Source organism: Anser anser, assembly GCF_964211835.1.
Source record: "Anser anser genome assembly, chromosome: Z".
Taxonomy (NCBI): Eukaryota; Metazoa; Chordata; class Aves; order Anseriformes; family Anatidae; genus Anser; species Anser anser.
In genome coordinates this window covers 86,096,644-86,111,901 of record NC_139723.1, presented here as the reverse complement: position 1 = coordinate 86,111,901, position 15,258 = coordinate 86,096,644, and the positions used below count along the sequence as shown (strand labels likewise).

At 47.8% G+C, this 15,258-nt stretch overlaps 1 protein-coding gene across 4 annotated transcripts in view; it reads left to right on the top strand.

Annotated features, from left to right (window-relative positions):
- LOC310889063 (unconventional myosin-Vb-like) overlaps positions 1–15,258 on the top strand; it is an 85,406-nt gene that overhangs the window by 26,814 nt on the left and 43,334 nt on the right. For all 4 annotated transcript variants that reach the window (XM_083816060.1, XM_083816063.1, XM_083816061.1 and 1 more), the window contains 7 exons: positions 763–1,028; positions 3,183–3,264; positions 4,762–4,902; positions 9,932–10,054; positions 11,261–11,344; positions 13,248–13,397; positions 14,132–14,229. In XM_083816060.1, coding sequence (XP_083672186.1) covers positions 763–1,028; positions 3,183–3,264; positions 4,762–4,902; positions 9,932–10,054; positions 11,261–11,344; positions 13,248–13,397; positions 14,132–14,229 — 944 coding nt within the window. The remainder of the gene's footprint in view (positions 1–762; positions 1,029–3,182; positions 3,265–4,761; positions 4,903–9,931; positions 10,055–11,260; positions 11,345–13,247; positions 13,398–14,131; positions 14,230–15,258) is intronic.

The following is a 15,258-nucleotide window of genomic DNA, read 5'->3' as shown; positions in this document are numbered from 1 at the left end:
TCGTTTGTTCCTAATTAAAGTATTTAAATGGGCTCTGCACACGTTTTAGCGTTACCCTTGAGATAATGCGGTGTGCAATTAGTGGGATGCTGGGGGTAATTTGCTTGATATTTAGTCGTATGGATATGTAAAACTGGCCTGCTCCAACAATGTTGAGTTCTGTAATGGAGTTCATGGTGTTTAATTGCCTTCAGATGGAACTGTGTGGTATTAAATGAACCCCGTTATGACTTTGAATCTGTGGTCCAAAATATGTTGCAGCAAAAAAGCACCCCGGAGGTCTTTTAAAATGCATTTTTCTCCCCGTTCTCAAGCCCATTCCCTCTTCTGTACAAACAAGCATCTAATGGGAAATAATTGCCTTCCTTTTGATACATATTATTACGCCGAGTTAAAGGGAAATTGATTTCTCCTTGTCCAAAAGAAAGTGCCGCCTTAGCATAACAAAGCCTCCCCACTGCCATGGTTTATTGGGGGGAAAAAAATAGAACGCACTAGGGAAAATTGTTTGCTTTTCATTTCATCGATCGTGTAAAACGGTGCCTTCTGGTAATGCCTATTTTACAAGTTTGTTATTCAAAATTGAGTTAGTTTGTAAGAGGTGTTATGTGCCTAAGGTCTACCTGGGGGCTTGCTGAAGGATGGTTTTTGGGGTTGGGAGGCGCGGGTGGGTTGCACGGTGGGAAGAGGGTGCCCTCTCCTCTCCAAATCTCGGGTTGGAAGAGTCAGCACCCGCTCATCTTGCCTTCTGCTTGCCCGTAGAGCGAAGACGAGCACTTGAACCACTTCTGCAGCTTGCTGGGCGTGGAGCAGGGCCAGATGCAGCACTGGCTTTGCCACCGCAAGCTCGTCACCACCGCCGAGACCTACGTGAAGAGCATGTCGGTGCAGCAGGTGGTCAACGCCAGGAACGCACTGGCCAAGCACATCTACGCCCAGCTCTTCGGCTGGATCGTGCAGCACATCAACAAGGCCCTGCACACCACCGTCAAGCAGCACTCCTTCATCGGCGTGCTCGACATCTACGGGTAGGCGTGCTTTCCGCTTCCGAGGCCCCGAAACTAGCACCCCTTGATGCGTTTCGCCCTTCTGGCAGAGCATCCTTGACCTTGGCTTGCAGCAGGGGATGGGAATCATAGAAAGGGGTGGAAAAAAGCGCGGTCGTGGAGTGCAGTTGGCAGTTTCACCCGATCCTGCTTTAGATTGTGCAACCCTGACCCCGAAACTGGGCGTGCAGACCTGCCAGAGCGCTGGCTTTCAGGATTTATCTCCCGCACCATTCGATGCTGTTCAAGTTTAAAGATGAGCTGGGCTGAAGGTGCAGATGTGGAGACGAAGACAGGCTCCTGTGCTGGGCTCTGCCTGGGGTTGCTGTGGGGAGATGGGGGCTTTCCAGCTGTTGGGGTGCACAAGGAAAGAGGCTCCCTGGGTTTATTCCCTCTTCCCCTTCAACCTTGTCCCCTTTCTGTCCCTTTGGGGAGCAAGGAAAAGGGAGCGGTGGGGCAGTAGTGACCCGCTGTGCTCCCTTAATATACCGAGATGCTTGATTACTCTAAGTTTGGAGGTGGGGTGGGATGGACGAGCTGTAGCCACTCCAGGAACTGGTCCCTGACCCATTGCTGTGCTTTCTCAACCCCACATCACCTAATTGCAGACTCCTTGTACGGTCTGTCAAATCCAGGTAAACCTGAAATTCCGAATGAAATCCTGCCTAAGGGGTTCTGGGCCAGCTACAGAAAGCTTCTGTGGCTGTAATACCAGTTGAGTTACTGGAATTCCTCTTTATGAAACATCACGTGGGGTTCCTATGGCTGCTGGCTTTTGGGATGGGGATTTTAAGGTCCCGTTGGACAGCCTGACGGAAGTCAGTGCTGGAGCGTCGGCATGGCCCATCTCCATCAGCATCTGCTGCCACACGGCCAGGTTTATGGGAAAATTGTACCAAGTAGGGTAAGAGTGCAATCCTCTTGGGCCTGGGATGTCAGTGGGAAGGTTTGGGGTGGCGAGGTTGCTGTCAGAGGTTTGTAAGAGTCTGGGCTCTCCCAGGTGAAGAGCACAGGACCTTAAATGTCTACTCCAGTTTGGAGGGGTGAATATATTCATTTTTTTTGCACTGAGCTATAGCGCATTGAAATGAACAGATGCAAAGTTTGCTTTTCCCTTTGGGGTGCAGATTGAGAGCAGGTTGGGGTTTCCTGCGGGGCTGTTGGGCTGGGAAAAGCAAAAACCCTGCTCCTTTCTCCCTATTTTGCACTTCCTTTCCCCATGGGCTGACGCATTTTATGGGCATTACACCTGGCAATGACCGGGTGCTAATTACGTCGTGGGGATAGCAGGTCTTGGTCCTGGAAGGTATTAACCACTGTTTATGTTTTGAGGAAAAAAGGGCTTCATTCAGTGCTTTTAAGACTGTTCTGCTGGCTCCTACAGCACCTATTACCTGAGCAATTACTTCGCTGCGCATTAATCACTGCAGCGGCTTATTCATTTAGCACGGGGAGCTTTGCCACTTCTTCCCTTACTTTAATCCTTACAGGCATTTTTCAAAGACCTTCCCCCTCTCTCCTCCCTACTGTGCCTTAGAAATAACATAATTCCCCGTGGTAGCTGAAAAATGCCCTTTTATAAGAGCAAGCCCAGCTCCCCCAAGCTGCCCCTGTGAGGAACGTGTTGGATTTGGAGCTGGAAGCTCCAGTTCTGCCTTCGAGGGGTCTCTTGCTCACACGTACCCAGCGTTTGTGCCACCAGGGCTGCAACGCAGAGGCTATAATTATGAATTTAATATCTCATGTGCTCTGTCGAATTACACGGAAAATAACGTCGTGGGTCTCTTAAAATAGCAGCTACTCTTTCTCCGTCGCTTTTGCAGGAAATATATTTGGACTTAATAATATTCTTCCCAATCGATGCTGTTAGATTTCTTATCTCCTTCAGTACTACCGCCTGATGGGCAGGAAGCTACAGTTGTACCAAATATCTGATACACGCTTAGACCTCTTGAATCCCTTGAGTTGTGGCCATGTTTTGGGGAACGAGGGCTAAAATGTAGATCTGGGATGCGAGCAACGCGAAGAGACGGGTGGATAACTGGCCTTCCCTGTCACACAGATGATGCTCTTGCAGAGTAAAGTAGATTTTCAGATGAAGCAACGCTTACTGCTGATTTATTCGTTGCTTTGCAGGTTTGAAACTTTTGAAGTGAATAGCTTCGAACAGTTCTGTATCAACTACGCCAACGAGAAGCTCCAGCAGCAGTTCAACTCGGTAAGGCCGGCTTGGAAACCTTCCACAGAACTTAGCAGAAAATTTATCAAGGCACGGCTGGCTTCCGCTTAATGGCACTTATCTGCAGCCTGACCAGAACCCGTGGCCAGCATGCATGTGGTCCCTGCGGTACCATCTCCTGGGCAATGATTATGCTGAGTAATTGCACTACATATTCAGATCAAGTTGAAAATGATGCTTGGTTGAATTATAGGATGGATACTGGTAGCAGGCTTTTGCAGAGCCCCATTGATGTTTCTGAATAGGTAGAAAGTTTGTGCTTTCCCCCCTTATTTTACTTTTTTTTTGCACAGTTTCAGTCCTCACCCGTGCTAAACTTTTTTGGTCTTGTGCTGAGTCTGGATTTCCAGTGGAAACCTTCCTATGAAGTGTCTTTTAAACGGCTGCAACTAAAACTCTGTGTTAAATGGCAGGACTGGACACACTTCCCATTTTTCATGTGACAAAAAAAAAAAAAGAGAGATTCTTCTGTTTTATTAGATACAAGCACCTACCTGCACTGAAAATGAATCCATTAATGGGTCATCTTCTGCTTTTGCTGTAAGCAGGGAAAAAAATTACTGCTATTTTCAGGATATGAGGCAAAACTTGTTAAGTTTGAGCAGCTGTGGGGGTTAGTTTGGCACTTTGGACCCGTATCATATGCACAGACACGAACATTTTTGAGATATCTAATGCCTCAGATCACTGCTTCTAAAAATGAGAAGTAAATTATGGATTGTGTTTGCACTATTCATATCTTTCTTAGTATGTCCAGCTATCACTTCTGAAGCTTATAAATTCAAACTCGGAGATGATATGTTTGAAGAGATTTTACAAAGCTATCTTTGAAGAAAAAAAATGCGTTTGAAAAATCTTTTTTTTTTTTTTTTTTAATGTCCTTAGAGTATCTCAGAAATAGCCAAAGACAAATTATCTGCTTGGGCAGAGGTCTGAGATATATAAGCCATGCAAAGATTTGATTTTTTTTTTTTAAATAATCTGCAGTGGAAATGTTCCTGAGTCGGTCAGATACCGATGCTGATATCTTCCCTAGGACGATGGGTACATTTTGGGAAACTCTGCTCACACATCAGGGCACAAGTGCTCAGCCCTGGCTTGGTCCTAGCTTGTGAATCTGCTGCAGGTCACTGGTTTCATCAGTGGAGCACCAGGAGAGAGGGATTTTTTGAAGCCCAGCAGCTATATTTCACTGCCATTCCAGTATGTGGCTTTCACCTGATGGCTTCAGTAATTTTCAAGTGAAAAACTGCTTTTTTCTTCCTGCCTCATGATTTCCTAGCGTAATACTTGTGTTTTCCTTGCAAGTGGCAAAGCCTGTATGAAGGTGTATGTTAAGGAACCTGAAGTTTCTATGACTTAAAGCACCGAAGGAAAGCTCTACTCGGGTGGGGACAAATGAGGAAAGGGGGAAGGGGCTGGCACTGGAAGGGGCTGGCGTCGCGGTCACTAACTGTGTGGTTTGTCCAACCCCAGCACGTGTTCAAGCTGGAACAGGAGGAGTACATGAAGGAGGGAATCCCTTGGACTCTCATCGACTTCTACGATAACCAGCCTTGCATAGACCTTATAGAGGCAAAGCTTGGGATCTTGGACCTACTGGATGAAGAGTGCAAGGTAGAGAGGACGAATCCCCTTTGTTTTTATAAGATGTTATTAAAGAAGGGCTTTACCTGTGGTATCTTACAATGTGTGAACATCTTCAAGCACTCATGGCTTAGGCAGGCTGTTGGCATTTGCTTTGCTTTAGCGCAATTTGGATCCTCCTTGGCAGAAGCTTGCAATTAACCTGGGTGCCTGATCTCACCGTGTGATGCCAGGGTTCGTGCTCCTGGCCCAGGGACAGCCCTTGCTTGCAACTCTTTATTCCCTCAGTGTTGTTCAGGAGCTGGAGTTCCTCCCTGCCTCAACATTTGTCTTGTCCCAAGGGAAAATCGAGTTTTCTTGCGATAGCTATTTGGGTAAAGGCAATTGTATTTAGACTTCAGACTCTGGAATTTGTGTTCCTGTGGCACTTGGTGTATGGGCAAAGTGCACCTGGGAGGGTCTCCTCTTTGGTTAACCATGTGGCATCGAGGGACATCGGCCACATACCAGGGACTTGCTGAAGGTGATGCCAAGCTCCGTCTGACTTCAGACAAGCCTGAGTTTTGTGTCTCTTTTGTAGAAGACTGAAATTGCATGTCCTCTGTGCTCCTTTGAGGTAGAGAAACAGGAGCTGGGATGACCTGTAGGAGTCCTACGGCATAGGCTTCTTGTTTAGCTCTTTCTTCACCAATTTTCGGTTGGTACTTGTGTAGTCTGTCTGCCTTTGTGAGTTTCAGAGAGGGGTTCAGACAATTTGGCACAAGACAAAGCGGCGTGCAATAGCTAGAGGTTAAGTTAGATTCAGCTGTGCAATAAGCCTTCTGAATGCCGAGGATAGCTTGGTGGGAAAGGGATGATGACTGCCTTTGTGCAGGTGAAACCCTTAAAAGAGCCTCCTAGCCAGTGCTGGCTAAGAAGGAGGTCAGATATACTTGATACTCAGTGGCATTTCATTTTGTGTTATTAAGCCTGTTAAATGATTCAGGCTCTAGCAGCTCTTGGGCATTTTGAGGACCGTAAGGAAAGTTTTCCTCGCGCCATATGGGTTGATAATGCCCTTTGCTCCTCTCCGAAGCACTGGTTGCTTGTGATGTTGCAGCAATTTCTATGCAACGGCAGTAACACGGGCAACTTCGCTGTAAAATCTGCCTAGCGCTTTTTTCACATGTGCCTTTTTGACCAAAAAAAATGTGAAACACATCATCTACACTCCCCCTTCCTCGCCGTCAACATCAAATTCCAATTATCTTGGTATTTACCTGTCACTGGGTTATGCTGCGATTAGTCACAGGCACTTATTACGGGCCCTCTAATCGGCTCTTTTATAATAACCCTCAAACCTTCTCCAGCTTTATAAAAATTTCAACAAGCTGTCAACTGAAAGCACGGGTTTATGGATGGAAACCTTCACCCCTGCGGTACCGCTTCACCTTTCCGTGGGCTCGCCGTGCCGTCGCGAAGGAGCCCGGCAGATTCTGCCACAGCCCCGCGGAGAGACCGGGGCAGCGCTACAATTAGGGTAATTGCAAGTCACCTCATTAAGCATGTACTGCAGCCTGTAAATGTACTCCGGGACCGAAATGGCATCGAGGGGGTCCTGCTAACATAATGAAGCATTAGCGCAAAAGGCGGAGGGTTTGTCGATAGAGTCCTCGCTTCGCAGTATGGATTTTTTAAAATTTATTTTTAATGTGAGGTTGGGGGGGGGGGGGGGGGTGGCTGGCTATGTGCTGAAGTAGTTCAGCTAACGAAGGTCGTAGACCCTTGGTGTGTAATGAGAGTCTTGTCACCATCTAGAGAAGAAGGGACCCAGGCAGGATAGAAATGGCAATCAGCAATGAAAGAGAGGGCTCTCGAGTCACAATTGGAGCTGTAAGGACTCAACCTATCGCATGAAAGGAAACGATAAAACCCTCTGGCTCTGTAAAAACAGAGGGCTTTAAGATATGTAGGGTTTACTTTTTTTTTTTTTTTAAACAACTTTGTGGTCTTATGAGTTGGAAGCTGCTGTAGAGTTACTGATTTTGGAGGTGGCATCTGGAGATCATTTGGTCCAACCTCTAGTTATCACAGAATCGTCTAGGTTGGAAGAGACCTCCAAGGTCACCGAGTCCAACCTCTGACCTAACACTAACAAGTCCTCCGCTAAACCATCTCACTAAGCTCAACATCTAAACGTCTTTTAAAGACCTCCAGGGATGGTGACTCAACCACTTCCCTGGGCAGCCCATTCCAATGCCTAACAACCCTTTCGGGAAAGAAGTTCTTCCTAATATCCAACCTAAACCTCCCCGGGCGGTTATGTCCATGGTCTGCCCAGGAAGCCTTATTTCTCCATGGAACTGGGACATTTTATCCTCTGTTAAGTGACTTTGGAGTCCTCAAAGAGTCTTTTGCCATCTTCCTGCACTGGAGAGTCACCTTGCCTGGATCTGGTGCTTTTAGGACCTCTTGGTTTTACTTCGGCATGAAATGGTGCCAGAGGAGCAGCGAGAGTCACGTCCCATGAACAGAAACACAACAACACAATGGGAACAACAGTGGGGTTACACAAACTGGTGGGCTGTGAGAGCAAGGAGACCGACATAGAGCCCATCAGAAGAAATGGTAATTAAGGAAGGGTTAAGAAAGGGAGACTGTCTTCTGAAAATCCAGTCCTGGGGAGCTGGGAAGGCATGCAGAAGACTTGCTGTGGATATCTGGGACAGCTTTAGTGTCTGGTTGTCCTCACTGTGCTGACTTTGGAGAGGACGGCGGACTCCCCAGGAAGACTTTGAAGGCTTTGAGGTTGGAGGGATCATGTGAAGAGTGACTTCAGAGCGCTGGAGAGGAGGAGCCGGTCCGGGCTGATTTTCAAGAGACTTAACTTATCCTCGGAGGAAATAGAAAATTCACTAAGAAATGCAGCAGGGTCTCTGCATCAAAGCTGGATGAGGTTTCTTGCTTTTCAAGCTAAGAAACCCCTTGCTGTGAGTGCTATGCATCTTCCATACGCTTCCCAAGAGTCATCCAAGTGCTGTTTGGAGTTGCTGTGGGTAGCCAGGTTTCTCTGGAAGGTGCCCTGCTGCCTCCCTACTTTCTTGCTTTTATTTATCCTGTTGGGATGGGAGTGGGAGTGGAAAAAAATGCGGATAAAAATTCTGTTAGCAGGACATGCATTTAAAGGGGTTTAATCAACAACAACAGGCTGGTGGGGAAGGTTGACGTGTCAATCCTGACGTCTGCATCCAAGTATTTATTATGAATCTCGGTGAAATTCTTTCTGCTGAGCTGCGGTGTGAGCCTGAGGCTGCTAGAGGAGGACGTGTCTAACCAAAGCCACGAGCTCCCGTGTGTTCTCAAACTCTCTTGTGGCTCCCTTTTTGTGTTTTGTGGCACGTTGCCATCGCATTGCGCTGTTGATGTGCCAAATGCGTCTTCTAATGCCGTTCAAAAGATGATCTTTAACCTTCCCCGTGTCCTTCTGTCAAGTGGTAGAAGCACTGAAGGCTGCTTCCAACGGACCAGCTTTCAACCCTGCTTGCCTCTCCGCGCTGCTGTGAACTCGGGGATCTGAGCAAATGCGTTTTCCTTGTCTTGCCTCGTTAGGTTCTTGAACATCAGAAACCAGCACGTCGCCTTCCCCTACCGGTCGGTTTCATCTGAGGGGATTTCTGCTCCACGAGCAGATATACGTGACTCCGGAGCACAGAGGAAGGCTCTTTCCAGGATTTAACATATGTAGAAGCGATAAAGAGAAAAACCAAAATTTAAATAGCTCCTACTCTGTTTTAAGAGTGTGACTTAAATATTGTTTTAATGGACCTCCATTGCTTATCTGGTCCTCCTGCTGGAGGTGGTAGCAGGGGGAATTTCACCCTGCAGTCTATGTAGCTCCAAACACATCCTCAGCAGCCTCGTGGTCAGGGTAGGTTCTTAACCATAGGATGCCTCTGAAACTAAGGGGTCAGGCTCGAGCCTAGGCACTGCCCCTGGCTTCAGTGACTAGGTTTGAGGTGGGTTGCAACAGCTCCTGGCAGCTCGGAGGATGGTGTATGAGGACGGGAGGTGATGCTGGCCAGGATTCGGCCCCTATCAGGTGCTTCTCAGGCAGCTAAAAATACCCAGGCTGCACAACGGTGCGCAGGGAGCGGCGTGGATGCAGTGAAACCCTCTTTCCAGGAGGCAGGAGCGAAGCTTTTGAAGTTTGGCTCTGAGATAAGCAGGTTTCTCAGCAAAGTGGCTGGCCTGGAAGAGAGCCGGGGCAAGGTAAATCTGCTTTCCACAGAGCCAGGCAGCTCAGGTGTCTGCAATATTCCTGCGCTCCACCCATGGCTTGGTCCCAGAGAGCCTAATAAATACTCCAGAGAGGGTGTTCGCATCAGTTATAATGCATATAAATATGTTAAAGATAAATAAATAAAAAATCTGCATTTATATAGCTCCGTAGTTTAAATATGCACATCAATCTTGCATCAATAAAACGTGCGTAATTGCATAAATAAGTACTTTTTAATATTTATGTGTAATCTCTACATTACTGTGTCTTCAGAATTGGCTACGCTTAAAACTGTAAAACATGAAAATAGTTCTGGGATCCCATTTCTCGCCGATGGAGTAGGCAGGAGCAGCTTGTCCCTGTGTCCCCTTCTGGCAGATTTGGGGTTGTTGCTGTAAGAGGCTGCTCCGGAGAAGCATAAGGAAATATTCATCATCTGCCTCGAGTTGTCCTTCTTCTTGCTTGCTGCCCCTATTTCCTTTGTCGCTTTTCCTACAAAGGTCCCCGCAAAGATCTGATGGATGATCAGAGCTTTTCCTGACTCTGCACGATTGTTCTGGGTTTTATCAGCTTTGTCCTATCCCATTTTAAATATTGCCTAACTCTTCTCTTCCGACAGCTTTTTCTAACATGAATAATGTGGTCAGACTTTTTTTTATTAAAAATGGTATGTGTGAGTGCTCCTCTTGCAGTGATGCGGGGGGACGCCAGCCCCTTCCAGGTGGGCAGGAGGGATGGGATGAAGCCCCCCGTAACTTTTGGCTTTGTGTCAAGGATCTTGGTCCTTCTATCCCCGTTCAGGTTCCCAAAGGCACCGACCAGAACTGGGCGCAGAAGCTCTACGACCGGCACGGGGGCAGCCAGCACTTCCAGAAGCCCCGCATGTCCAACATCTCCTTCATCGTCCTGCACTTCGCGGATAAGGTAACCACGTGTGCTGGGGTGCAGAATATGAAATGCACGCCTGGAAAGAAGACAATTATAGAACCAGCGAGATGCTTTTTGGTGATAGGGATGCCCAGTTGCTGGTAACCTTGCTTCTGATCCGGATCAGCTCGGAGGACTTCAGCCTCTGAACTCTCTCACTAAGCTTTTAACAGCCGCGCTTTCTCGAGGAGAGGAAAATTCCCTTTCTCGGAGCTGCAGTGAAATGAGTTTCTGTTAGGGCAGCTTCACTGCAAATATATTGGCAGAGGGAGTTATTTTTGAAGAGCAGGAGCTTTGAGCAGAGGCGAAGGGTGGTGGGGAGGAGCGCAAGAGCTGACCGTGTGGCAGGTCCCACTGTCTGGAGGAGAAGATGCTCCTTGTGCATCTCCAGATCCCGGGGGCTGAAGCTTTAGGGTCTCATCCATGGGCTCCAGTTATATTGAAAACCTGACGTGGCGAGCCACTCAAATAAGACTCCTGGAAGCTTGTAGTTATCCAAACACACCTCTGTTTGCAAGGGAAATGAAGGAGCAGCCTGGGGATGTGCCAGAGGAGCCACGCGATGTGCAGGTGCTGCAATCCCTTGCAGGAGCTTCTCTGTAACCTGGCATGCCTGGGATGCAAGAGGCACTTTTCATGGTGAAGGCTGATATTTTCCTTTCCTTAGACATATGATTTTGCACACATACACTTCAAAACCAATATTTCTTTGCAGGTGTTGCCTGTCAGCTTTGTGATAAGTTACTTCAGCTGACTTAAAATGTTTAAAAAGAAAAAAGAAACAAAAGTTTCCCTCTTTCTTCTCTTTTGTGTTCCCCAATCCTCCGCAATCTGAAAACCAAGAGACCTACAGGAGACACAGCTAGGAGATCTTTTCAGGTTCATTGATTGACTTGCAAGGAGCCTTTTAAACGAAACGTCCTGTTGAGGGACAGATAATCCTTGCATTTCTACCGCTGGCTTGAGTGGAAGCGCAGCTGCACCCAGAGCAATTTAATGACTTAAAGCAGTCTGTGTTTGCGCAGAGGATTTTGCTTTCATTCAGATTCACTTTCTTTAATAAAAAGCAACCTTCGGGTTCTGTCTGTTCCCTTGCCCTCGGGTTTTTCAGGTGGGCCGCGGGCAGAGCGCCTTGTAGCTGCGCTGTCGGCTTTTGGGTGGGCAGAATGCGACCTCTGGGCTTTTCCCTTTGTCCCGTGCTAGGTGGAGTACCAGTGCGAGGGATTTCTGGAGAAAAACAGGGACACGGTGTACGAGGAGCAGATCAACATCCTGAAAGCCAGCAAGGTAAGCGCAGCCCGTCGGGGCAGCGGTCGCGGCTGAAGCTGTTGGCACTGCTGCTTTTCCCAGGGAGAGCTTGGGATTTGCATTCATCTGCTGCGCAGCAGCGTGCTGAGTATGTGAAAGTGCCTGGGGACAGCTGAAAGACCAGCAGCAAAAAAAGCAGACCAATGGGGGAGGGAAAAAGGGGATGCTGGGGCTATATTTGTAGCCCCGTGAGGATGTGCGTGGTCCTCTGCTCTCCTCCACCCTAGTGTCAGTGCCCCGTTGGTGCATCAGAAAAAAATCCTTTCTGAACTTACTGAACACCAAGGGCAAAAATCAGCAATAAGCAGTTCAGGGGCAGCGTAAATCCCATTGAACTCTCGCTCAGAGCTTTTTGGTGCTGGATGGATGGGGCTTGCTGACCCCACCGCCTCCTGCCCGCACACGGCTGCCACCCATTATATTTCGCCCTGTAACTTCTGATGACTTTAACCCCCTTTTTTGCATATTCATTGTTCATGTAAGAAGCTTGAAATCTAAAGCCAGCTCTGAGGCAGTCCAGCTGCTGACAGAGCTATTTTACACTGCTGCCAATATGTAATATTAACAACTTTACACGTCTCGATGATCACGCTCGCTGCCGCTCCTGTACTACAAGAGTTTGTGCCGCGTAGTTTTCATCTCCTGAGGACTGTGGGCTACTCAACATCTCATTGCATCTCTGCCAACAGAGACGTATCGACTGACCCCGAACACCCAATTTCCTGCTCCAGTGCTTTTTGGCACCTGGGGTTTGGTGTGAGCAGCGACTGCAGTCCAGATGGCTCCTCTTTCCCAAAGCCCTGTTGGTGCTGGGAGCAGACCCTAAATAAAATGCAGGATGGGGGGGAAAGGGGACAGGTATTATTTTTAGGAGCATCTTAAGCAGGAGTTGGTTCCGGTCAGAATAAGAGAAATGGGAAATGAGAATTGGAAATTGAGTGTTGTCAGTGGCTTGCCTGGTGTCTCAGCGATGAATTCATATGAGGATGGCAAGATGTGCAATTTTCTCATCCACGGGGGCAGTTGCAAGTCTCCTAACGCTGAAACCGGGCTTTAACAATGCCCATATCAAAAGCTCTGTGTGCTCAGGAAGCTTACAGCTTTCCCAGGGTAAAAGCTGTGCAATATTAGGGCTTCTTGGAAACTCCAGGTAACCTGCAGCAATAATTGATGCCGCGTGACAAATCATTTAGCCAGTGCTGAGCCTGATGTGGTGCTGCAGGAATAGGGGTGGGTGACGGGGGTTTGTCTGATTTTTTTTTCCCCCTGTATTCCTCTTTGTATTCCCACTAAGGTGATGTGCAGGCAAGGGGGAGTACAGTCCGTTTCGCTTGTCAAGGGCTTCAACACCTCCCTGTCAGCAAGTGCATCGCTGATGAGGAGCTCCCACCAAGGTGGAATTGCATCCCGCTAATTAGGAATGCAATTAGCGCAGTCAACAAGATGGTAGAAAGGACTTTCTAAAGCAGCTAATTGGTTTTGCTGGCACTGGCCAGCCAGAACTGTTGAGAGGTGATGTCCTTTGCATTAAGGAAAATGATTTGAATGCTGATCGAAAGCATATGGGCGTGCTGTTAGGATATATTTCAGTCCTCTGCAATTATGAATAGGCGCCAGCAGTTTTGACTCTGCCAGTTGGGAAGGAAGGATCTGTCCCTTTCGCTTTGCATCAATGTCCTTTTCGCTAGGGATCAATGGGGCTCACAGCCGTGCACTGAGGAGATATTTTGAGTCTTGAAATTCAAGAATTGCTTTCAGTTTATTGCTTTTTCTTCCCTTTCTGCTTTAAGAAGGAAAAAACCCAAGCAAAGAACGCATCTTAGGTGGGTTCGTTCAGCAAAGAGCAGTGCCACGGGTGCTCAGTCCTTGTCTTGCCTTTCAGTATCAGATGGTAGCAGACTTGTTCCAAGACGAGAAGGATGCTGCGTCCGCCACCTCCTTGGGGAAGGGGACGTCCAAAATCAACGTCCGTTCGGCCAGGCCAGTGATCAAAGCTGCCAATAAGGAGCACAAGAAGACGGTGGGGCACCAGGTAACGTGAGCGGGCTGGTCGAGTGCTCTGCGATGCCTCTCAATACTGGTAAAAACAAAGAAAAATGGCATAAAGGTGACTGTGGCTGGTGGAACAGCCTTGTCATGAAAACCAGAAGCTCTCCCAAATCATCTGTGTGATTTAACCATACCCTCTTGAGGTTTGGGTTGCAAATTGTCTGATATCGGGCAAGCTTAAAAGGAGGAATAAAAGTAGTTAGAGAGGTTTTGGTTCACTGTGCAAGAAGCAAAGAGGTGGTTGCGTGGCTTAAAGGTTTTTATTGTACCCGCAGTGGAGTAACAGGTGAGTAGCTTCCAGTTACGGGGATCCAAAGTGACTGATGAAATGGAAACCAAGGGCAGGGGAACAGGGCAGCTGAACCCAGGTATTTTCTATGGTTAAGATCTCATTTCTTCAGTTTGAAGCAGAGATAAATAAGAAGCTGTTGTGGGGGAAAGTGAGGAGACTTTCCTGTGACCCATATTGTAGGATGGATCCATTTGGCTGCTGTATTTTGTATACCTTCCAGCAGTGTCTCTGGTAAAGCAGATTTGAATTGTCTTGAATATAAGGAGCTGAGACATTGCTTAAGGAGGAGGCTGCTCTGGGATTCACTGGACTTGTATCCCAAGGTATCACAGTGCTCATAAATTAAGAATAGGGAGGTTCTGGTTTGAGAAAAAGCTTTTGCAGCGCCTTCATCCCTCCTAAAAGTGCGTGGTTTTGTTTTTCAGTTCCGCAACTCGCTGCACTTGCTCATGGAGACTCTGAACGCCACCACCCCGCACTACGTGCGCTGCATCAAGCCGAACGACGAGAAGCTCCCGTTCAAGTGAGTGGGCTTTCGGATGGGCAAACGTGCTCAGCTGTGTAGCACCGAGAGTGCTTTGGGCTCTCTTTTCCTAAAGAGATTGCCCCCCGTAATTTGGTTCCATAACCGGAAGGTCCCAGCGGTTTGCTGGAATCTCTCCTCTTGGATTTCATCAAGCATTGTGTGTTCCTCCTGCCCCTGTAATGGAGGCTAAAACAGATCCTAGCAATTCATTGCCTCGGAGTGCAGACACGGCTCCCACAGCATCCTGCAAAGGAGGACGAAGCACCTGTGAGCACGCTCACCCTTGGTCATGATACTGCTTGGCCCCAGGAAGCTTCCCCAGCTTGGCTCCTCACCCCCTGCAAACAGCAAAAGCAGCAGGATTAATGGTTAGAAGACGTTCAGGAACTGGCTCGCATTTAACAGACTCATTAGATGATTAGTTAACGGGTCTGGAGAGCACTGTGTTAGCTGTCAGGGATTCCAGTTTTACTCCAGTTACTTTCTTTAGACGAGGTAAGGAAATATTTTCCAACTTTGTGCAGTAGAAGCTTGGTAGAGGCTCTGCGCAAGGAGAACTGGCTTAATCTTTCCAGGAGGTGCTTCAGAGACTCCATTTCCCTACTGAGCTGAACGTTCAGCCCATCCTTCTTCAGTTTTTTGCCTTTAACTTCACTTTTCATTTTTTTCACACGATGCTCAAGATAATATCGTTAGTATCCCTTTGTAAATGTACAAGCTCCTGGTGGTCAAGGTGCAATAAATTGTCTGAATGGACTCAGTTGTGCTTCTAACACATTCAGGTTAGCAAGTACCAGGAGGATAACGCTGTTTGTGGCCGAGTGGTGACCCGGTCCGATGCAACGCTTCCCATCTGACTGATGTCAGGGTTGTCCAAGCTCAGGATTTTGGGAACAAAGGGCAAGCCAAAATACAGACAGGAGTTTTTCAGGAGGAGCAGCGTGCAGGGGACTGTCTGCAGCCAGTGTCATTGCAGAAGCCAAGATGTGCTGGAAATGATGGAGGATGTTCTGGGTCATTGCTTCC